Source organism: Scomber japonicus, chromosome 8 (assembly GCF_027409825.1).
Source record: "Scomber japonicus isolate fScoJap1 chromosome 8, fScoJap1.pri, whole genome shotgun sequence".
Classification (NCBI taxonomy): Eukaryota; Metazoa; Chordata; class Actinopteri; order Scombriformes; family Scombridae; genus Scomber; species Scomber japonicus.
This window is the reverse complement of record NC_070585.1, coordinates 17,299,801-17,323,579: the sequence shown is the minus strand read 5'-3', so window position 1 is coordinate 17,323,579 and position 23,779 is coordinate 17,299,801. Positions and strand designations below refer to the sequence as shown.

Below are 23,779 nucleotides of genomic sequence, written 5' to 3'. Positions count from 1 at the left end.
ATTGTGATATCAGTACAGTGTGATATTCAGTATTGAGTGATATTGTGATTTACAAACTTTTCTGTACACTCAAGAAACAGTTGAGAAATAATGACGGGTATATCTGCTTCTGGCAAATTAAGGTCTTTTATCACATTAATTCAACAGTCCTTTTAATTCCATATTGCCTTAAAGATTCACCACACCTGTCTGATACAAATATTAAAGGAAGCGCTAACATGTTGTGGACTTATCCAGTTATTATATGGCTGACAAATATCTTTTGTGTCCTGTATATAATGACTAACATCCAACCCTAGGTACGATAGAAAGCGTTGAGTGTCCATTTAAACTGTTTTAGAAGTTTGCAGAGTTAAGAGCAGTTTAGTAGTTTCTCAACTCACACAGTAGACAGAAGCTTTCAGAAACACATATAAAACTTGAGTTCAGGATTTATCAATCTAAACATTACATCTAATAAGGAGAGGGCTGTCTACCCTTCATTCTTTCTTTGTGCATATGTGTGTGTTTCATTTAAAAATCAGACTACCTCCAGTGATGTCCTTTGCAGCTCTTTTCCTCTTTTTGTACTTCCCCTTTGGTTTCAGACTCAGCAGCAGTCAATTTAGTGTGGACTCTGTGGATTTGTAGTCTGAATATGCAATTATGAATAAATACCGATTTTTTTCAGCAACTGATAATCTATTTTTTCTTCTTTGAACGTCTTACACATAGCTCACCTCTAGAGTGCAGCATTGTTTTTATTCCCAGCAACTGCTGTGACTCAGGTTTACTCATACTTCACCTCTGTGGGGGACTGTGAAGGAAACTGGGGGAAATTCCTTGCATTGTTCCTCTTTCCACCCTGCCCAAACTTAAAAGTATTGTTTAAACTGTTTCTGCTTGTTTGACTTTGATTTCACCCCAATGTCTAAACGGGTTGACACATAATAACCACTAATAAACAGTGGAAATGACTGTAAAAGCCTAAAAAATGAGAGAAAATGTACAAGTTTGCAATTTAAATAGGAGATTTAGAAGTAATGTCATGTGTGACTTAATCAAGTGATTACAGTAACTGATGATCAGCTGTAACCCATTACTGGTCGCCCACATGTGGAGGCTGAGATAGTCACTGGTAGTGGTTTTATGTGCCAGTAGTTTTGTCGTGTTTGTGAGGAATGCTGTTGTTGTACTTCCCCACGAAATGCCGCTTCCTCTCAGTCTATTGTTCTTGGGCAATCAATGAAATGACATCAGTGTGTGTATATGTGAGGGAGCTGCAGACGGAAATAAATGGGAGGAGAGAGGCGGTAGGAGGAGGCGGAGGGAGGTAGTTTACTTTTTCCACTACTCTACTCACTTATTACACATTTTCAATCATATTCGTCCTGTTACCGGTCAGTGTGTGTGTTAACAGCTGACAACTGCATGACTAGGGCCCGCCCTGCAACTTGTGGGGGGAACACCTGTATGAGGAGTGGAATTTACGTGTGCGCCGTGTGGCTGTTTTACGGTAAAGCTAGCTGATCCCGCCCTCTCTTTGATAGAAAAACTCGGTGATGTCGCTTCGTCTTTAACGAGCTTGACCCAGAAGCCAGGGAAGGAGGGGGAAAAAAGAGGGGTGAAAACACACTAAAAACGGAATAGTCCGGGACAGGCTTTCCACGAACAGGTGAGTAAAATTAAACATGTTAGCAGATTGTTAATATAACAGAAGGCCGCGTTTTTTAATGTGTACAGATGGGTGCACTGCAGCGTTGGCAAGGAGTGGTCCCATCATCGACAGATCACCAACACGACTCACCGAGCGGCTAACGGAGCTAAAGTTACACTCGAGGCTGTGCTTTTTTCTACTGTGCTCCCTCTTTGATAGCCGACAAAAGAAAGCAGTCTCACTCAATAACGCGATAATAATCACCGATGCTGAGAATAAGGTGTAAATTAGCCCCAAAAGGCCGCTTAACTTTAGCTTCTCGCGGGCTAATCTGTGTTTGCTATGCTAACTTAAACACGCTAGCCTGGCTGTCGGCTATGTGTGTGTGTGTGGGTTATTGTGATGCTAACGTAGCAAGACAGCCAAACCAGGTCACACGGGTGCAGAGTGGAGCTTTTTTTTACCCCCCTCTCACCAACTGTGGCTGATTTGATCTCCAACGTTGTCATTTAACTGTGCAGCAGCATTAGCACAGCCACCGAGCAACTCAACACTCAAATGTCTTTGTTCCAGACACTCGGGGTTTTTTTTCATACCGGCGTCTTGTTATTGTTCAACTGGCTGGTTAATACTGCCAGCTCTGGTCGATGCTTCTGCCCTACATTTCTCTTTCTTTCTTCTTTTTTTAATTCAGCAAATCAGTTCAGGACAGTCGGTGCTATCTGGTCAGATCTGGGGGATGCTAGCTAAATGTTAGCGGCTCCTGATGGGTCAGGACTGGGAGGAAAAACACGGGGGAAATAAAAACGTATATATATATTTACACAGTTTAAATATGTGGTGACTAGATATACACATTTTCCGTGCTTTCACTTTTGTTTTGTTTTTTATCATGTTGCTTCGTTTTTAAGCATTTTTCTAACCGAAAAAGTAGATTTCAGCTCTTCAGTAGTTATCAGTAAGGTGCAGTTCAAAGGTAATTGGAAACCCCTACTCTTTTTTTGTCAGTCCGGTTTTGTGTATTTGAATGCGTCTCTTTCAAGGGTGGTGGTCCTCCAGTTGTAGTCTGTTGTCAGGCTGGGATTGTGACTGTTAGTTTGTGAACCTGCTGGGTGGGTCCTGTATGAACTTGTTTTGGTAGGAAAATACCTGGGTGTGGATAACTGTCAGCCTGAGAACAGGTTAACTAGCTGTCCCCTTGTAAACGATAGTGTAAAACTTTGGGACACTTTCTTTTTTTATTTTCATTTTCCATTGTGTGCTAATTTGTACTGCTGCTTCACTACATCATCTTTTTGCTCCATCTGCATTTTATTTCCCAGTTACAGTTTTCAAGTTAAGACTTTACTTACAATATATTTGTTTAAATGACCTGCTCTTTTTATAAAATGTGATCTTCACTTTGAGCCACATTAATGTATGAAAGGTGCTATATAAAATGTTATTTAAAATAACAGTACACTTATAATATGGTGCAGTGCCATTAATCTCCCTGTAGTATCTGTAATTGCCTCCACATTGATGAACTACATCATTAAAATGCTCTTATTGGTTAGTGATTAAAACTTATAATAACATAACTCTGTAAAAGAAAGCAGTCTGCATAACAACTACTTCTGATACTTATTGTATATAACTCGAGTAATGTCTTGAAATAAGGACCGTTGTGATAAAGTATTTTTAGACTACAATTGTTCTACTTTTATGTAAGTAAAGGATCTGAATACATATTTAATGCTGCAAGTTTGTACCAAGTATGTCTGTGGCTAATTTGGTGTTGGCTCTGATGTGCTGCAGGTGCCACCACTAATAACACCATATGCCCCTGAACACCCATGTATCAGCCTCCTGACTGCCTCTTTGTCTCTGAGTCATTGTCTGACTGTTGATGCATGCTCCCAACTCCGGCTGCAATTGTGTCTGCTCTCTTGAGGTGTGCAGGTTAATCCACACAGAGCGACCTAATATGTTTGTGTGTGTGCATGACCATGTCTGTGCATGTACTTTAATTGTGTGTTTGTGTGTGTGTGTATGTGTGAGGAAGTAAGTGGATTAGCGGACTAAAGCTTCAATCCCATTACAAGCCACGCTCAGCTTAAACCAGTGCCAGTGGCATCACACAAATTTCAGCGTCAGGTTAACCTAGAGACGCATGGACAGATGTGCATTTTGACTGTGACTGTGTTGTTTCAGGGAGCTGCTGGTGGCAGGTGTAGGCGCTCATTGCATGAACCAATGTTTTGTTAAGTGCACAAAGGCTGCATTGTTGGTTACATGTTCATATGATCACAGATATCTTCTGACAGAGTTGAGTGAGTCACGCTGACTGATGGTCCATATCTGATTGAGCTGTATGACTCGTGGTTTGTAAAGGCATGACTATGATGTTTGAGGTGTGTGTGTGTGTGTGTTGACCTTTAAGTCATTCTGCTTGACATTTTGACCGTTTGCTGCCATCATGTTTGGGAAAGCAGATCATGACCCTTTCCTCTGTGTCCTCGCTTAGACGTTTAAAAAAACACTTCTTTTTTTGATACTGTTGTTGTTTTACACATGAACTTTTGAACACTTTCCGTGAAGAACTCAAAGATGTTTCAACCCATGTGTTTTTTTTCTCGCTTACTAGTTTCTGTTCTCTTTGTCAAGGTATCTTTTTTCAGTTTTTCTTAATTTCAATTTCACTCTTCATCTCAGGAAAAAAAGGACTGCAGCAAACGGCTATTTTCATCTTTTTCTTGATTAAATGACAGGCTTCACATTGCTGGTTTTGCCCATTTAAGAGACTAAAGCATAAACTAATTTAAAATGTTTTATCATAGAAGACAAATAAAACCAGAAAAAAAACCACATTTGAGATGCTTTAGAAATCTCTTACTAATTAAATAATTATGTTAACTAATCTTTTAAGAGACAAATGTGATTGACTAAAGGGCTGATTTAGTAGATATAATATGGGAACAGCTCTTTTTTTCCCCTTCTTTTTTTAAAAATATGAAAATGTGATGTCTCAGGAAGAAAATTGCTTGTGAAAGCAGAACTGAAATCAGTAGATAGATAATATTAGAAAATGAGAAGTAGTTTGTGGTCATATGATGAACATATTGACTGTTGGTAATTTTCACTGCACAAGCACTCCAATAATGGAGGAATCCAACCGTCTCTGACTGGTTTTGACCACCATGGTTTGTGTATGTTTAGTGCTGAAGAGGAGAACGGTTCTTTGCAGCCCAGTGTGTGGCTTTTGCGTTCCTTTTTACTCATCTCTGATGTACAATCCATAACATCCTGTTTCTCAGGAAGTGGGAAGAAGGGGAAAGGAAGGGGAGTGGCGACGGGACAGCGCTGATTGTTTTCATTGTTCGACGAAACTCACCACTGACTTCCAAGGCCAAAACTAACAGCTGTGAAAGGTGGAGGGCAGGAGTCATGAGTGTTAAAACAGTCACATTAGCTCGACCCCCCCCTCCACCCCCCTTCCCTCCTTCCTAGATGCACACAAACACAGATGCGCTCAAATGTGCATGTGGACCTTTTGCACATTTTACTAGATATCCTCCTTGCTCTCAAACTTCTTTCACACTTGCGCCCGTGCTCTCGGTCGCAACAAACTTCTCATTGTTCCCACTAACCCTCCACAGACTGACAGCTGCAGATTCCCTCCTCTGGTTGCGGTTTAACCACACGTACACATTCCCAAGAACACTTGCCAAGTAATATCATTCTCAGTCTATAATTCATCACGGGTGAATGACAGCCACGCTCCAAACTGGAAAAAGAAAGCATGTAGCATATTAATGATAACTAATTATCTGTTTCTGAGATAAAGGGAAGCGGCGAGACTGTGTTTATTTGACTTATCAAATTAAGGAAAGATGCCACAGGAGAATAGTTTTGGTTAAGTAGTTTTTGTTTTTGTTAATGTTCGGGTCATTGTGTCTGATTGCCTTGAAATGCGGCGTCTCGGTACAGTAAACCGAGTCCTGCTCAGGTCTCCTTTGAGTGCAGTGGGTTGGTTGCTGTGCTGAATTGGCAGGAGACAATGTTAGGAATGTAAGATTAGCTTTTATCTTTTGTTCAGTTCTCCTTTCCTTATCTCTTCCCCCTCCTCTCCTCCTTACCCTCTCCCCCCCCCACCACCTCCTGTCTTTTTCAATGCCGGTCTTTCTACTTGTTTTATTTGTTTTCTGCTCGTGTGCTCTGCCTGTCTTTGTCTGTCTGTCTGTAGTATATAATAACAGTCCTGTCCTGGCTGTGACCATATATGGGCATGTGTGGTACAGGACAGCGGTTTTTGATTTGCTCAGGTGGGAGGTTGTGGCTCTGGAGCGCCTCGGCTACTAAGCAAATGGTTTTGTGTGTGTGTGTGTGACAGTGACATCATGCCTTCCTGTCGGTCATGCCTATCCTGCATGCAAATCCTGGTTTTGGTTTTTACAAATTCTTCCTAATTGCACTTCAGCCACTCCTTGTTCTCTTGTCAGACTATCCGGCCATCCCATATCCCTCCCCTTTTTCCCACACTGGGCACACCCCGACCTGGGAGGTGTGTGTTAGTCATTGATTTGACACATATACAGGAGCAGACGCAGGTTCCACAGATTCATATTACCAAGTGAAGGGTGTTGTAATCGTCTATTTAACTTCTGATATCATCATGTCACATCATTGATTTGCACAATCTGATGCAGGCGAAACTGTGAGTCAGCCGTCTCTCATCGTCTGCCTGTCTGTCCCATTGAACTCATCCGACACCTTCGTTCATGTCTGATTTCCACTTGTTAACACTCTTACCTATCGTGCACACAAACACCTGCTGGCTAAAATGTAAATACAGGCCGTTGTGTGTCTATGCATGTTGGCCAGACAGAGAGAGACAATGAGAAACTGAAATTTGGTCAGCCCTCCTTTTAACTTGTCCAACCGGTTATGCAGGTGTGTGTGTGTGTGTGTGTTGGTTGGGGGTTGGAGGGGAGTGGAGGGGGGGGTGACAGAGTTTATTCACCTTTCAAGCCAGCCCTGACAGGGAGCCAGGTTGCTGCTGTATCCACTGATAAGAGGATCTAAGTCTCTACTTGTTTGGCTCTGATATAACAAGTCTTTCACTTAGAGCACGGCCAAGATAACAAAGAGGGGAGGGCTAAAATGGCAGTCAAGTCGAGAGAACAAGAGTAGCGGACTGACAGTCGGGCCAGAGGCAGATGAAGACTCATTAGAAAAGAGAGTCTGTTTTTTTGGATGATGTTAGAGTCTCTAAAACTGTGTTTCCTTTATGCTGACAGTCGATGTTCTCTGGCCCAGAAAGAGTTGGAGGTTGGTCGACTTCCCGCTGCTAGCTGCCGTCCACAGGCCAAATGTTGAATAAATACAGGGTGTGTCTGAAGGCTGGTGCTACTGTATGTGTCTTTTTCTTTCTCTCTTGCTGTCAGGCTGTTTTGTATTTTTTGTGCACACACAGCAAACTCCCCCCCCCCCCCCCCCCCATCGCGTTGACCACCGTCTCACCATGTTGCTGCTTTTCAAACAGGGGTGCCTTCACTGAACTCTCTCTATCGATCTCTCTCTCTATCTATCTCTGTATCTATCTATCTCTAGTCCATTCCTCCCTGTTGATCCCCCTGTTTCTGGGCTCGGTGGTTCGGTGACCTTCTACCCATGAGCAACTAGAGCTCAACCTCTGACCTTGGCGTGATCTCTCACCTCTTCTAACAAACCACGCCCGCAGGTGAAGGTGTGTATTTCTGAATTTTCTTTCATGACCTCTGCAGTGTGTCTCTGTTGTGGTGCTTAAAACCACAAAGAGAAGTGTGCAGTTCCCTCCTGGACTGAATATTATATCATATTAAGCTTCATCCTAAAAGTATAAAAAAGTGCTTTCTTGTAATCTGAAACAGGCCTCATCCTCTTTTGGCAGTCTTTTTTTTTATGGATACTGTATCTTTATTGTTATTAAATTGAGCTCCTGATGCTCGGATAAACTAGTCACAGAAAATCTGGATAGCTTAAATTTAGACCTGCGCCATGCTTCTGGGCTTAACTCCTCACATTTCTCTAAATGGTAGAGAGAGGGGGGAAAAAAAACAACAATGCTGTGGACTTCAAGATTAGTTTTTTTAGTAGCGCTGCAGCAATGCGTCAGTGCTGTTTTGCAAAGTCTACACATAAAGGCACTGCAGACATTAAACATCCATCTTTGCCCATGGACCATATTTAAAAAAGCACTTTCGGGTGTGGTGTCTGAGAGGATCAAAAGCCCGGAGAACTCCACCCTGCATATGTTGAATGGTAATGACTCTATCAAGCTGCTTTTTAGAGGATGGTGCTGAAGACAAATGTAACATTTCAGTAACCATTTCCACTTTATCTTCATCAATATGCTTCAATATTTATGGTCAGTGCAATAAGCAGAGTTTTAAAGTGTCTGACTCTCTGCTCCATCCTCCGCTCCTATTTCTATCAGACCAGGCAAATTTATAGTGGCATGCTAGTCTAGTGAGTTATGCTTTGATGGCAGTAATTAGTAGTTTTCCTTGCCAATGTCCTGTTCCATGTGTCACCAACATGGAAATAACATCACTGTAGTATTTATAGTTTACAGTGTAACACAATTGTTGTGATATATTGTTGATTTGAATTGTTTACAGATTCTTTTCTCAGTAAATTGTTTTATATATAACAGGATGTGAAAATAGTGAAAACTCCTCATTGTAATATCCCACAATATGTTCAAATAGCTTTTTCTTTTTACCTGGCCAAGATGGTCAATTTATTATCATACAAGGCAAAAACAAACCTCAAAATCCTCACATTTGAGAAGCTGAAAAAAAGCGTGACTTTGATTTTTGACTGATCTTTTCAGCTTAAGTTTCATCACTGCTGTGTGGACAGGTGTTGCTCATAGTGGCATGACATTTGAGAAGGACGGTCACCAGGAATGAATGAATGACTGACTGACTGAATGAATGAATCATGAAGCCACAAAAGGCTTTCAAAGGACGTGTAGGACAAAAAAATCCCATTGTTTCTGAAGATTTTATGTCACGTCTTTACAGTGGTGGTGACTCCTATATTCATTATTAAGGCCAAAGCCCCTGTTATGCAATCCCACTTCTCATGGCTTTCCAGGAAGGCTTTTTCCAAGAAGGCGCCGCAGCCACAGCCACCAAACAAAATCTGTCAGCAGACAAATCAGGCTTAAGCTTCCTACTTAATGTCAGACCCCAAAAGGCTGCGAGTTGTGACTGTTTTTGTTAGACAGTGCTGTAGTGTGTGTATGAGGCTGTATGGATGTGTGTAACGCCCCCCCTCCCCACTTTCTCCCTTTTGGGGCCGTGTAGTGTGTATGGAGCAGTGTGAGAGCGCAGCAGCTCTGCTGGAGTCGGTCAGGGAGCAAGAGGTGCAGTTTGAACAGCTGACCCGGGCGCTGGAGGATGAGAGGAGGAGAGTGGGCCTTCCCGCCACCAGCCCCTCGGCGCTGGGTCGCCCCCTCCCTCACACACAGGTAAACGCTCCCCAACAAACTGTAACATCCCCGTCCAGAGCGTCTAATAGCTGCCCCCCTCCTTCCCTCCCTCCATCTTCACCTCCTCAACATCACATGGCTAATGCTCTAGTCCAAATATCCGGTTCATCATCCTCCCAATAAATTCATGCATCATTTTCTCCCTCTGACATCCCTCCATCCATCAGTAAACCCCTCTCTGCCTCCGTCCCGCCTCCTCTCCAACAGCGCTCGGCCAGTTTTTTTGTTTGTGCGTCACCATTAAATGTCTCGTCTGCATTCAAGCTGTATCTCACAAGTCCATCCATCTTTCAGCCCTCATCTGCAAACATATCGCTTTGTGCCTGCACACATACTTTCAGCGCCGTTAACATCCACATCTCACGTTCAGCATGCCTTCGGTGTCACTCACCGGATACACTTTGACATAAACACACATGCACCTTTTCATCAGCTCCTCTTGTGGTATCTCAGTTATTTCCCTCCCTGCTGCAGCATGTCGTGAGGAATGCGGTCATCTGTCGTGCATGTGTCGCACAGTCCTGCATCCAATGTGTGTAATAATGAACAGGTTTCTTTTGATCATGAAGGAGTTTTGTCTTATTTTGATTTAAATCGTATATCAAGCTTGTAACGGATTTGACCTTGTTGCTACAAGCTCTTTGATTCATTGTCTGTCGTTCCTGTTGTATCTTTTTTTCTTTGCATGAAAGTTTTTTTTTTTTTAGTTCTTTGATCTAATGCATGATAATTGCATGCTTAGTGATTCAAGTATGTAATAAAATGACTTGTACTTTTTATTTTTCTGCTCTGTTTTACAGCTTTTGCAAAAGAGTCGGGCAGTGTAATAATATATTCCATCAGACAATGTTTTTTTTTCCTACCATCAGAGGTTTTGGCACACTGTTTATAGTCTATTACTTTAATATGTGTGGTTTTATGGGGCACTTTTATTGGAAAATCAATGTCTTTTATGGGGCAAAATTTGATTTTTATATATGATTTGTGCTCTTAGTGATCCGTACGGCATTTAAACTGGTGGCTGAACTAAAAACACTCCCACCTGATTATTTTATGTGTTCAGTTGATTATCTTTCATATTATTATTATTGACAATTCAATGCAGAATAATCACTGTGGCCAAAAAGCTTTTACTATATCGCCCAGACCTTGTTTTTCTGTGTGCTGAATCTGTCTTTTTGCTCTGCCCTGAGAGTTTTAAGACTTAAACTGAACTGGACACAGTTACTGTTGTCTCCTCTTTGTTGTGTTTTTTTTAGCCCTTCGATTAGGCAGCAGAGCCATTGTCAGATAACACCAAAGGTCAGATTACACAGAAGGTCAGACAGTGTATTCAGGGATTGCCAGTTTAAGCATCTTTTCCATCTCTTGGCACTGTACACTGAGAGAGCATCAGTGTCGAATCTGCCCCTAAATATTTATCTTCCTTTTTAAGGACATGCTGACATTGATTAGATCTTTTGTTTTGACTTTGTGAATTCTTGGAAGTATTTCTTTAGTGTCTGGCAGCTGGAGGATGAAGGCCAAAAAGAGTTTTTTGGCCTTGTGCTAACTGTCAATATTTTATTCTTAACAATAACAGTGTTGATGATGATGATAATTACAGTCTTGCTTTCAGAGCACTTCTCTAAAAGCACTACAGAATTGTTGGTAAATCAAACTGAATTATAGGAAGGACCAGCTGTAGAGGAAGTGTGCCCCTCTTCTTGTAAATGTAGTCTGCACTTCCCATTGCTTTTTAATAACAGCCCTGCCTCCCTGTGGACATAATATCAAGTGCAGAAAGACATGCTTCTGCAACTGGAGTCATTTTACATTGATTTCAACACTTTTTCACTTGTATTTACACAGAAATACTGAACTGAGCTATGAGTGATGGAACAGCTGCTGAAAAAGATTTCCAAAGTAGCTCAATTATGTGTGTGTCCACATGTGATTCAGCCTGAGGCCCCTGCTGATAGCGAGTATGACTCCTGTTTTAGGTAGAAAGTCCCTAGCTTATACAGTGTGACAGTCACTGATGATGTAACAGAGGAGAGCAGGAGGAAGGTCTGGCGTGGGGATGAATGGCTGCTTTCCAAAACGTCCTCCCTCATGTCTTGCAGTGATTCACTGACCATAAAAATGCAGGGACAGTTCGGTCAGCGCTGAATGTGCTTCAGCAGCAGTAATATCATCTGGGTGGTTGTAAGAAAGTAGACGGCACTGACAGGAAATCATGCCTTTAACCACACTTGCATTACTGTCTCAGTAAAACTGTAATTTGTCATTATTACACTGAATATTTCACAGTCGTGTGTTCTTCTCTCTCCCATTACAGAACGGGCGTTTAGGGGATGCAGACATAGAACGACTGAAACTAATTGACTCATATATTAACGGCTCACAGGTGTGTTTCTGAGTTTAATTTCTCTTGTAAGCCTGATTTGAGTGATTGTTTTGTTTCTGTAATAAATATCAATGATCAATAATTTAAATGTGGTGTGTGTGTTACAGTACAGGATGGTGGACCCTGCACACGGCGCTCTAGATGAGAGCTACACACCGGAGGACGAATCCCAGGAAGTACATTCAGTCTTTTCTGAAGAAGGAACCACACGACGGTCAGACAATGGGGTAGGTGATATGAAACACGCTTCAAGATATCATCAAAACTTAAAAAAAAAAAAAAAAAAAAAAATCTTGCCTAGGCTTACTACTTCTTGTCAAAACAAAAGAGAAAGTAACAAAAAGAAGAGACAGTTGAATTCAGCTGTGTGGGAGAACTCACACCCTTTTATCATAAACATATTTTGATATTCCGTCTTGTTCTCCCGCAGATGAAGAAGCCAATCTCACGCACAGTCCTACCTTCTGACTCAATGTCAATTGATGGGGGCTTATCGGTGTCGGGTATGGGTGGCTACAGTGCCACACTGGACCGTCCTTACAGGCAGGTCGGAGGCGGAGACTACCCCACCGCCACAGTACCCAGAAACTACCACTACGGTCCTGTAATGGCTTATAATGACTACCGGGGAGATGCACCGTCTGAGGCGTACACAAGCCTGAGCAGGGGCTCACACATGGACGACCGCTACAGGTACAGGACCCCAGGAATTTGTAGTCAAATCATACTAATGAACCACATAGTAATCATTTATTTTATCAGTGTATAAAAAAAATCACATTTTTGATAAGGAACAAACCAGGGTACCACATCTTAACTATTAAAACTTGAATGTTAGCCGTTTAAGCCGATAAATCACTGGTTGTCACTGTTAACACAGACCTGGATCCACAACTGTAATTCATGCATTTGTGTCTCAGTTTTAGCCCAAAATGACCCCAGACCTGAAATAAGCCTTCTCTAGTTATACAGTTGCTTTTCAGTTTCCCCCATAGTGTCCACTGCAGTATTTACTCAAAACATTCAACAGATATTGTAGACAAAGTGATTTAACCACATTTTTTCCTTCCTTTGTTTTCACCTTATGGAAAGTTAAAGAACCTATCTGTGTGCTTTAATCATCAAGTTAGTCGGAGTCTGATGAGAACAGAATTTATGGCTAGGGGGCTCGAAGTCGACACCGTATTAACCGTACACTAAGCTATAGTTACTGTTCACTGTTTGCCTCATTAAACCAACACTTGAACTGGTCCTTTTTTTTCAGGCCGGTTGATGGCTACAGGACTTTGGATTCTGGCTACCGAGCACCAAGCCGTCAGCAGCTTGACCCCTATGCAGCACAGCCCCAGGTGGGCCGTGGAATGAGGGCCATGGGCTCCGCGATGGAGATGCGATATGGCCACGGCCACTATGGGCTTGAGGATGACCAGAGGAGTGTGGGATATGATGACTACGGCATGGGGCCTCCACCCATGCACCCTGGAGGTTACGGCACTATGCCACGCCTGGGGCCTGGACCCGGTGGCACTATAGACAGACGAAGACTCAGGTAAAGCCGATGTGTAATATTTAACATCTTACTTGAGATCTCAGTTGGGATGCACCTAACAAACATTTCTCTCTTCATCTTCTTGTGCCACATGCAGAAGCTGTGAGGATACTTTGGACGGTGATATGGGAGGAGGTGATCCGTATGCCTGGGGTGTTCCCATGACGATGGAGAGAGGAAGTATGGCTTCATTGGACAGCACGCTCAGGAAGGGTCCTCCTTCTTCATGGAGACAACCAGAGCTGCCAGAAGTGATCGCCATGTTGAACTACCGTCTGGACCCTGTCAAAACCAACGCTGCTGCTTTCCTCCAGCATCTTACATTCAAAAATGATAAGGTGAGTAAGCCATCGGTGACATTTAAATAAAGTATAACAGCAGTCGGTTATCTTTTTGTGGTTTATCCGTTTACCTTGATATTGTGTGTGTTTGTCCAGGTTAAGTCAGAGGTGCGTCGCCTGAAGGGAATCCCAGCCTTGGTGTCACTGCTCGACCACCCCAGCAAGGATGTGCACCACTCGGCCTGCGGAGCACTTAAGAACATTTCATACGGACGAGACCAAGACAACAAGATCGCCATCAAGAACTGTGATGGAGTGCCAGCTCTGGTCCGGTTACTGAGGAAAACCCGTGACCAGGACCTCACAGACACCATCACAGGTATCACTTTTGTTACAGTCAGATTGGTCTTACTTTAAAAATCAGAGTAAACATAAGAGGGAAATGATAGACTAATTAGATCTTTTAACGGCTTTGGCATGATTAATTCCTCAATTTATATGTTACTATTTTCAGGGCGAAGCTACCTGCTGCTGCAGTGATAGTAATGACATTTTTTCTGTGATCATAGGCACCTTATGGAACCTCTCATCCCATGACTCGGTAAAGATGGAGATTGTGGACCATGCCCTGCACGCCCTAGCTGATGAGGTGGTAGTACCCCACTCAGGCTGGGAGCGAGCGAGCAATGGAGGAGAGGAGAGCTGCAAACCCCGCCATCTGGAATGGGAGACCGCCTTGACCAACACTGCTGGCTGCCTTAGGTACAAGACTGACCTAAGTCTTCCGAGAAGAGGGCGCAGAGATTTATTTTTAGAAGAGCATGAAATTATACGTTTTACATGTTTGCTCTCCTCAACAGGAATGTGAGTTCAGAACGCAGCGAGGCCAGGCGAAAGCTGAGGGAGTGCACAGGATTGGTGGATTCGCTCATGTATGTCGTACAATCACAGATCAACCGCAAAGATGTGGATAATAAGGTAACTGATCACTTTTTAATGCTAGTTTCACCAGACAGATTTCTATATCTGGTCCATTTTTAATCATAAGGTCAAATCTTTCTTTGTATGACTCCACCTTTTGATCATCTCATCTCTTCCTGCAGTTGGTGGAGAACTGCGTTTGCCTCTTGAGGAATTTATCCTATCAGGTTCACCGTGAGGTCCCCAGCTGTGAGCGCTACGCAGAGTCTGCACCCCTCAACCAGGGACCTGCGCCTGCTGCTAACAAAGGTGGCTGCTTTGGCTCTCGGAAGGGCAAAGGTCAGTGTCAGACAGCTTTTACTGGTTTAAGTTACACAGTGTCAGAGAGATTTTGCTGCTGCGTTTGAGCTTGTTGGTTGCGGAAGCACCTGTTGCTGTTTTTCACACTCTGCCACTGTTTCCTTCTTTTTCCTCTTCCCTCTCCTTCAATCTTCCTCTTATCATCCTCCCATTTCTCTTCTGTATTTAGATGAGTGGTTTTCCAAAGGTAAGATTGTCAGCTTGGTGAAGCTATTGACCGCTTATCAGCCATTTTACTAACGCAGAATATCATTCAGTAAAGAAAGAAGAATGTCTAATACTGTTGAATTCACATCCAGTTCATCGGCATGATCACCTGACCTCACACAAACACCATCGCATGGTCACAGTGCTTGTTCCACCGGTTGCATGGTCGCATTTTGTATGTTTTTAACAATGTACCAAAGTGAATGCTCATCCCATCCAACTCCACTCACTTTCTTTTAGTTCTTTAGCTCAATCTCACCTGTTCTCTCTTTTCTGTCTGCAGGAAAGAAGGACGGAGATGACGGAAGTGGAGACCAAGTTGACATTCCAAAGAGGACAACACCTGCCAAAGGTGTGTGTGTGTGTGACTTTTTTTTTTTTCTTTTTCCTCTGACTGGTCTGTCTGGTAGCACACTTACATGACCAAATCCCTTCAGGTCTTGTTTATTTCTGTGTGCTGCTGTCGGTCTTATGTAATACCTGCTGCTTTCCTGTACAAAGATTACATCTGTTTGTGGACTAAGGACTTTTTTTGGTGGATTTCTCTTTTTATGTTTTATGATATTGTTTACATCACACTGCACTTATTTGACTGTATTACTTATTTTTAGTCACATTTAATAAACTTTCAGGACAGTCATGCCTGAAAATCAGCTATGAGTGATTTATAAAATAATCTGTGTCCAGCACAGGTGTTGTCAGCCGTACTCTGTAAATCTAAACTGACACCCTCCCCCTCTCTCTGCTGACCTCAGGTTACGAGCTGTTGTTCCAGCCGGAGGTGGTTCGTGTTTACACATCGCTGCTCAGAGAGAGCAAGAACCCGTCAGTGCTGGAGGCTGCTGCCGGTGCCATCCAGAACCTGTGTGCAGGCCGATGGACTGTTAGTACTACTGCTTAAATAACATTATATATGCTGTAAAAAAACGGAACGCAGTATAATTTATTATTAGTAATGTTCTTAAGAAAAGTCACTGTCTTAAATTAAATCTGAATTACTTTTTAGGTCTGTTAAAGTAAAGTCTGATTGTGTCAGCTGTGTTTTTTTTGTTTTTTTTTTCTTGCTTGAATGAAACAGTTGTCGATGTAAAATGACCTCCCTCTCTTTGTGCTTGTTCTCCAGTATGGTCGGTATATTCGGGCCACAGTGCGTCTTGAGAAAGGTCTTCCCATGATGGCAGAACTACTGGCTCACGGCAATGACCGCGTGGTTCGGGCAATGTCTGGAGCCTTGAGGAACCTGGCCATCGACAACCGTAACTGTGAACTGCTCGGTACGATTGTTGGATTGTACAAAACTCTCACATATTATATCAAAGAATATGCCTTTTAAATTCCTCAGTTTGCTTGATGATGATGATGATGATGATGATGATGATGATGATGATGATAAAAACCTGAATTCCATTATACCCAACTGTGTTTCTTCTGTAGGTTTGCATGCAGTGCCTCACCTTGTGGCCAACCTCCCTGGAGGCCAGAGCCAGTCTGGACGCACTCTATCAGAAGAGACGGTGGTGTCTGTACTGAGCACACTCGCCGAGGTGCTAGGCAACAGTCTGGAGGCAGCAAAGACCCTTCGAGCCTCGCAGGGCATAGAGAGGCTGGTGCTCATTAATAAAGACGGGTGAGTGCGTTTTGTAAGGTGAGCTAAGAATATAACAGGAAACGTGGTGCTTCATGTTTTCTTGTTGCTTTCATGATTTGTTGCTATGAATGCGGCTTGTTCCCCGCTCAAAAACAAGTTTAATTTGTCAGTGACACGGTGCTAAACTTAATTAGCTGTGTCAAAAACAAGACACTTAATTTCAACATCTGACAATTTTTAAACATTTCTCTTTGTGCTCTACAGTAAGCGCGCCGATCGCGAGGTGCGGGGGGCCGGCCAGGTGCTGCAGCTTGTCTGGGCCCACAAGGAACTACGTCGACCTCTGGAAAAAGACGGCTGGAAGAAGACAGACTTCATGGTCAACCTCAACCCCAGTACCGGCACCACCAACGGCCCAAGTACCAGAGCCAACGGCACCTATGAAGACAGCACCATGCCACTGCTGGACAGAGGTCAGTGGGAGAAATGATTGATGTTAAAATGATTATTATGGGATATTTCACAGAAGGAGAAGATGTGGGAAAGGCTGAAGATTTTGGTTTTGTTTGACTCTGTTTTGCTTCATTTTAGGAGAAAACAGGGACATGATTCCACTAAATGACCTTGGCCCTGGTTAGTACATTTAACATCACAGACTTATGGAAAATGTGTGTTTTTTAAGGTGACATCTGGGGTAATTTTTTCACATTCTTGTCATCTTTCCTTAGAAGCCTACTCTACACTGGACCAGAGGGAGAGGAGACACACTCTGGATGAGACCACAGACACTTTACCGGTACTTTTTTAAAACAAGCTCACAACCATTCACATGTTGCTTATTTAACTACACTAACCCCTGACCGCCTGCACCACTGGAAAGAGTTCCTGACTTAAACCTGTTTTCCACTGGCAGCCATTAAAACCTCAGAATTACTGACATTTTTCTTTTCTCACACTCACTACCTCTTCCCTTCTCTCTCTTCTTCTGTTTCTCTGGTTGTCTCTCAGCGAGGGGTTTATGGGGGCAGAAAGGGCTCCCTGCCCCTGTTGGACTCCTACGATGGTTAGCCCTCCCCCTCCCCTCTACCCCCCTCTGCATGTAACAGCATGGTATGTCCAACTCACCTCTTGTCCTGCATGGACTCTGAGCTCTGTTCCTTTGTCTTTTATAACGTCAAACCCTCAGGGAAACCTGGTCTTTGTCTTTGGTTGTGTACAGAAAGACTGGTTGAGGTCTGCTGTACTAGTATTTAACTGTATGAAACCCTGATGTGACGTGTCAACGCTGGTATAGTATGCTGCAAGGTGCTCCTTGTGCATTGTGTCAGTGTGTCGGTGTAGAGATGAACCCAGGATGATGATGATAAAGATTTAAAACCTTAAAGAATAATACATTTTGTTTGTGCAGTAGTGTTGTCACAATAACAGAATTAGACTTTGGTATCAATGCTGGTGCGCTGCAACTAATGATTATTCGTATTATTGATTATTTTGAAAAGCTCTAAAAAATCATCACTACTGTAACATAGCATCAATGAAAAGTAATGTAATGTCAGAGAAAAAGAATCTCTTAAGCCTTGTAGCTTCTGCAGTGGGCATTTTGACCTGATGTTCAATTTTGTTATGTTGTCAGCTTTTGACCTATTAATGACTCCACATCAAATATCAGTCTGCTGCTGTCCTTTTAAACCTGCAGTCTAGGATGTGTGTCCTCTAGTGGCTGAAGAGGATATTACAACAACAAAAACCCCAGACTATCATCAGATCTAATTCAATTGATTCTTTCTGTATTTGGTTTTAGACAACTTAATGCCTGCTATTGACTTTGAAACTTTAAAATTTGATTACTAAACAACTACTACTAATCATTATTTTCTAGATATTATCACTGCTACCTTCTTAACTTTCAGCTGGTGTTTGAAGATTTTCAGTTGACGCTTTTCTCCTCCGCACAGTTATTTTTCTATCTGCGTTACTCCTCTACTCCGGGTAGAACATTTAGCAGCAGTTGAGGAGCTGTTTGTACCTTTTACCTTTTTTATTGAACTTCTGCTCACATGTTCTGATGACAGCAAAGTACTTTGTTTAAATACTACAGCACAGTTCAGTACCTACTTTAAACTATATTTAATGTCATTTGATCTAGGTATTTAAATACTGTACAAGCATTGGTTATTGTGACATCACTACTGTACATTGTGCCATACTTATACCGCAGAGTGAGTCTTTGTGTTGCCTTCGTGTTTATCGTGTAAATTATCCACATTTTATGTTTATTCCTTTTTTTTTTATTCTGACTGTTTATTAATCAACGTGTTGCACTCTGTGCTTTCAGAAAAACTGATAGTGTGCATCACCCAGACTGGGCCGTCCCTGCCCTACCACTGCTACTGAGGAGAGAAGATCCAGATGCACAGACTCTCTCCCTCCTCCTCCTCCTCCTCCTCCTCTCCCTACTCTCCCTCCCCCCTCTCTTTCTCTCTCTACCACCAGACAGATGGGACCAGGTGATGATGAGGGTTCGGCATCCAAAGAAAAGTGGTTGTGTTGCGGGCGAAGATAACACACACATACATACACACACACACACACACACACACACACACATACACACACGTGCAGATACATACAAACCTACTTTTTACAAATTCATTGTAGCAACAGAAGTATATTCCGTTTTTAAATTATAATTATTCTGTAAAGGCAATCACTTTTGTTGACAATCATTTAATTCTGGTGTTGTCATCCTGCTTGTTTTTCTTTTTTTTTTCCCTTTCCCTGCTATTGTCAACATTTTGGTAAATTTTGTCATGATCGACATGTTGCTGCCAACACCTGCATCCTAATGTTGAATTTGTACGTAGACTTCTATGTAGGGTATATACTGTATATATAAAAAGAGAATGGGATGACTGCATTAGTTTTGGCTCATTAATTTAACTCGTCCCTGTACTGGGATTGTTGGGAGGTTGGGACGTGCCGGCACACCGGTGGGACGCGGCCGCCCCGTAGATTGAGAATGTTGTTTATATAGGATTTATTTTCCTGTGTAGAATTATTTTCTCTCGGTTGGGATGGGCACAGAAGTAGATGAGAAAGGGCAGGTGTGTGTATATTTGTCATACAATAAACCTGTGTGTGTGTGTGTGTGTGTGTGTGTGTATGCATTTTTGAAATGAATACGGACCTTTTTTGAATGAGAGAGAGAGAGAGTGTGTGTGTGTGTGTGTGTGTGTGTGTGTGTGCACGGACCAGACCCAGAAGACCACACGTTGTTCATTTCATCCATTCATATTGTCTGTTTTTATCTTGTGCTCCTTTGACAGAAGATGTTTTTGTTAGTTTCTTTTTGTACCAGCTGCCTCTTTTTGTGTTTTAAACTTTAATCTCTCTCTCTCCACGTGGAATAAAAATGACAGTTTGCGCTGCTGTTTTTAACCTTGTTGTCTGGCTTCAGCTGACCAAACCAGTGCAACATGTCATATTTGGCAGTGGGAGGTGAAACTGGGAACATACACTACTAAAAAAAACCACTAATTCAGTCTGACAAACAGCTTCTGAAACTGAATAAACCCCTGTCTCTAATGTTAAAGATTCACACTAGACACTATCTACTCGACAAACACGTCAAGAAGACTGTCAGATAATTTATCTCCTTTTTCAATTTCCATTTATCGAAGAGAAAAATCACTACTTGTTGTTTTTACGATGTAGCCACTCATATGTGCACATTGACATTTGTGCTAGCTGTTTTTACCAAAAAAAGACAAAATTGGGAGGCTTCTTCACTCAGAGGAAACTCGAGTTTGGACTGACAGATTGGGAGAGATGCGTTTTAATTTTGGAGTTGGACAGAAAGCACATTTTGGTCAATGATCCTTTTTTCACTTTGTGTCTGGTTTAGTTTTTATTTTATTTCGGGGTTTGTATGTGTGGGAGTGGTGGGTGAGAGCATTATGCAATTTGTTCTAAATTTTAGTCCCTGTTTTACCACCATATTGTTTTTATGGCAAAAGAGACCAATCATCTTTGTGTCATTTTTTCTTTTGTTTTTTTTTACTCTCCACACACATACTATATTTGTAATGTTGTCTATCCATGTAAAATTATGATGTACCATTCATACCTGCCTTGGCTCTGAGAAGTTGCTTTTTTCAGTAAAGTATGTAACTGGTAAAACTGTTTTTATAAATAAAGATCTTTTCTTAGACAAGATTAAGTGATGTGTGATTGATGTTGCTGTGTGGTGTGGTGAAGTGAGGAACAACTGTAGCATTTAGATATACAAGTCTAATTAAAGAGAGGCAGTCTTTCCGTCTAGTAATTTCATCCCCTCACTCTCGTTAAGGCAAATGGCAAACACTCAAATTTGACACTATGTCAGATATTTGCCCCCAAACACCAGCGTGCTGTATTAGGCTTGTATTTTTGGGTGCGCTGATTATCAAGGCTTTTTATCTGTGAAGTCATTCGTGTCAAAACAAATACATTCATCTCCCAAATTAAGGCCTCCAAACTGTGCTCAGGTCATGTGTCCATTCCTGCATAAATCCACGCTTTAAAGACTGTTAAGTGCTGACATTCTCAGCTTGGCTGCCATCTCTGGTTGCCCGCTGTGCTTGTGTGTGTGTGTGTGCGCGCGTATGTGTATCAGTCTCTATGTTCGTCAGGCTCCAGACATGTCAGAGGAATGCACGAGGGTTGTTTGAGTACGGGAAAGTGTCTTCAGTATGCATGAAATGCTTCCCACGCAGACTGAAAAACATCTGCTGAATCACGAGGGTGTTAAGAGCACATTAGAGTGTGAAAGTTTGATATTAAGTCAAGTTACGATGTGAATGTGTTCACATCGTGTGGGTCTGTAACGCAGAGTCACAGTTTCAAGAAGTGTCTTAAAATGCTGACTTGAAATGTAGATGAAGACACTTTCCATGAACTGACCCCATTTCCAATTCATGTGTGTAACATGCAGGCAGTGCTGTAGCTAAAAGTGAAAATTAGTGAATAATGTCAGCCTCACTCAAAAATGTGTTCAGTATAATGTGAAATGGGTAAAGCAACAACTTGTCATGTGAGAGAAGTTGGAACCATCATGTGACATTTCTGCTTGAAAAAACTATTAATTATCAGAATGGTTGCCAATTAACTTTGTGTTGATGGATTGACTAATGGTAGTAGCTCTTGTAATGGATATGATGACAGTCTCAGATAACTTCATTACTACATTCTGTATATTTCTTTTGACCCATTTTTATTTTAACATAATATAAATCAAAGTTCATAATGCATCAGTGTCAAATATATATTTTTGTCTCCATAAAACAGTCAAAAAATAGAAACTTTATTTAAATTGAGAAAAATCAGATAAATATCAGCTAAAAAGACAAAGTGTCAAAGTGTAAATCATCTTTTAAAAAGTGAATGTTGGGGGTGGGTTGGGGTGGATTTGAGGCATTTGGACTAGCTACCTCTGTCTCTGTGAAACCCTGACCCTGCCCAGATGTACACAGCTTAATAACAATCCTGCAGCTGTACTGGTAGCAGACACAGGTGCCACAGTGTAGTATTCATCATATATTATCACAGCTATAGTAAACTATATACACATGGTTTTGTGCTCTCACTGGTTCAAACTGAGTGACAAGTGTGTGTGTGTGTGTGTGTGTGTGTGTGTGTGTGTGTGTGTGCATGTCTGTATTAGTCCTAGTATGTATTAGTGTGTGTGTTGTCTGTAACCTGTGAAGCTGGTCACACACCCCATTCCTTAAACCTGAGACCACCAAACGCAACAAATTCTCCCTCCCTTCCTCCCTCCCTGTGTCCTGTCACACTTGGTGTCATATCTATTTAAGGATCACCCGCTGTTCTTCATTTCCTCTCTAACTCTCTCTTAAAGCTCGTACATGAGCAGCGACATTTAAATCCAGCACATCAGATTTGGGAAAGAAACTGCTGGGAGGATAAGACTGAAGGAGTAAAGGACATGTGCAGTGAGGAATGATTGTTTGGAGGATTTAAGAGCTGCAGGATCTATTGGAGGGTGCCGAAAGGACACCGCTTGCCTGGTTACCATGCATGATCATTTAGGGAAACCACACCACTGGGGAGTGTCTGCATGGCCGGTTTCCTTCCTTATGATCCTTGATTTTTGGAAGAAAGTGAGCACTAACAGCTGCTGAAGAGCTAAGTAGACACTCAGGTACTGTGCTGTCTTGCCGCCTGTCTCATGGCTTCAAATTCAGGTAACGAATCCTCTAATAGCACTCCAGCCCCAGACTCATCTCGTCACACCTCCCACACAGGGAACGACAATGGGCTCAGTGGCCTGGGATATGGTTTTGGGGTGGCCTGGGACCACTTAAGGCCCTTCGTGCCCTTCATCCTCATCAGCTTAATGGTTGTTGGCCTCATCTACCTGATGCAGGCCATCATCTACGGGGGGCCCTTCAAAGATCCGCTGTTCTTTGTCAAGTTCTATGAGCGTTGGCCAAGGCCCGCTCTGGACCAGCAGGACTCTCCACCCCCTACAAAGTGTTTCACCCCGGTCCCCTCTGCGTCCTTTGAGCAAGTCCTTCTTAAACTGCTCAGACACAATGAGACAACGTGAACAGTTTGTTTCTGTTTCAGACAGGAAATGACTGACAGACCTTTTCTTTCCTCCTGTGGATATGAGCAACAGACACTCCTGCAGGTCTTGTACTATTAAAAGACAAAGGCTCATACTTGACTGTAAATGTGAGTCATTGTTGCATATTTCCATATGCTACAGGTTAGGAAATAACGTGAAACTAGGCTAAGGATATGAAATCATTTTCAACAGCAATCATTACATGATACAGTGTGCATATTGCTTTTTAGGAGACATTTATGTATGTATTTTGTTTTTTGTAAAGCATTAACATGGAGGAAAATGGCCATCAACCTTGTAAAAAAAAAGCTACAAAATATGCCTGCCCGACATTTATAATAAGGCACCAATGATATCACATGCTTGAGGTGTATTTCTGTCTGTGACAGTGATGTTAACCATCATGCAAGCTCTCTTCTCCTGCAGTGTTTCCTCACAGCATGAAAGCAGCGACACAGTAGACTGAACATCATGAATCATCACTTCTGTTCCCTGTTGTGACCTTGAAACAGACTTTAATCTGGTTTGCATCTAAGTGTGACAAACTAAACTTCAGTCTTTGAAATTGAACCTGCAACAAATTTGTAAACTTTAAATGAGCTCTGGTTGCATATTGCAGCGGCTCCCACCTCACACTAAGTGACAATCCCAACCAAACAACTGGACCTCACTGTCAAGACAGAAATGTTTTGATGTCCTAT

The 23,779-nt window shown here is 42.3% G+C and overlaps 1 protein-coding gene across 1 annotated transcript; it reads left to right on the top strand.

Annotated features, from left to right (window-relative positions):
* The first annotated feature begins 1,362 nt into the window (after positions 1-1,362).
* On the top strand, positions 1,363-20,663 carry LOC128363412 (catenin delta-1-like). The gene is made up of 22 exons (XM_053324412.1): positions 1,363-1,654; positions 7,229-7,364; positions 8,971-9,134; positions 11,476-11,544; positions 11,652-11,771; positions 11,975-12,237; positions 12,809-13,093; positions 13,191-13,431; positions 13,531-13,753; positions 13,944-14,136; positions 14,235-14,352; positions 14,478-14,634; positions 14,825-14,842; positions 15,146-15,214; positions 15,618-15,745; positions 15,986-16,136; positions 16,297-16,489; positions 16,715-16,923; positions 17,042-17,083; positions 17,179-17,246; positions 17,459-17,560; positions 18,787-20,663. The coding sequence occupies exons 3-21, from the start codon at positions 8,976-8,978 to the stop codon at positions 17,516-17,518; spliced, it is 2,766 nt and encodes a 921-aa protein (XP_053180387.1). The 5' UTR covers positions 1,363-1,654; positions 7,229-7,364; positions 8,971-8,975; the 3' UTR covers positions 17,519-17,560; positions 18,787-20,663.
* The last annotated feature ends 3,116 nt before the right edge of the window (positions 20,664-23,779 follow it).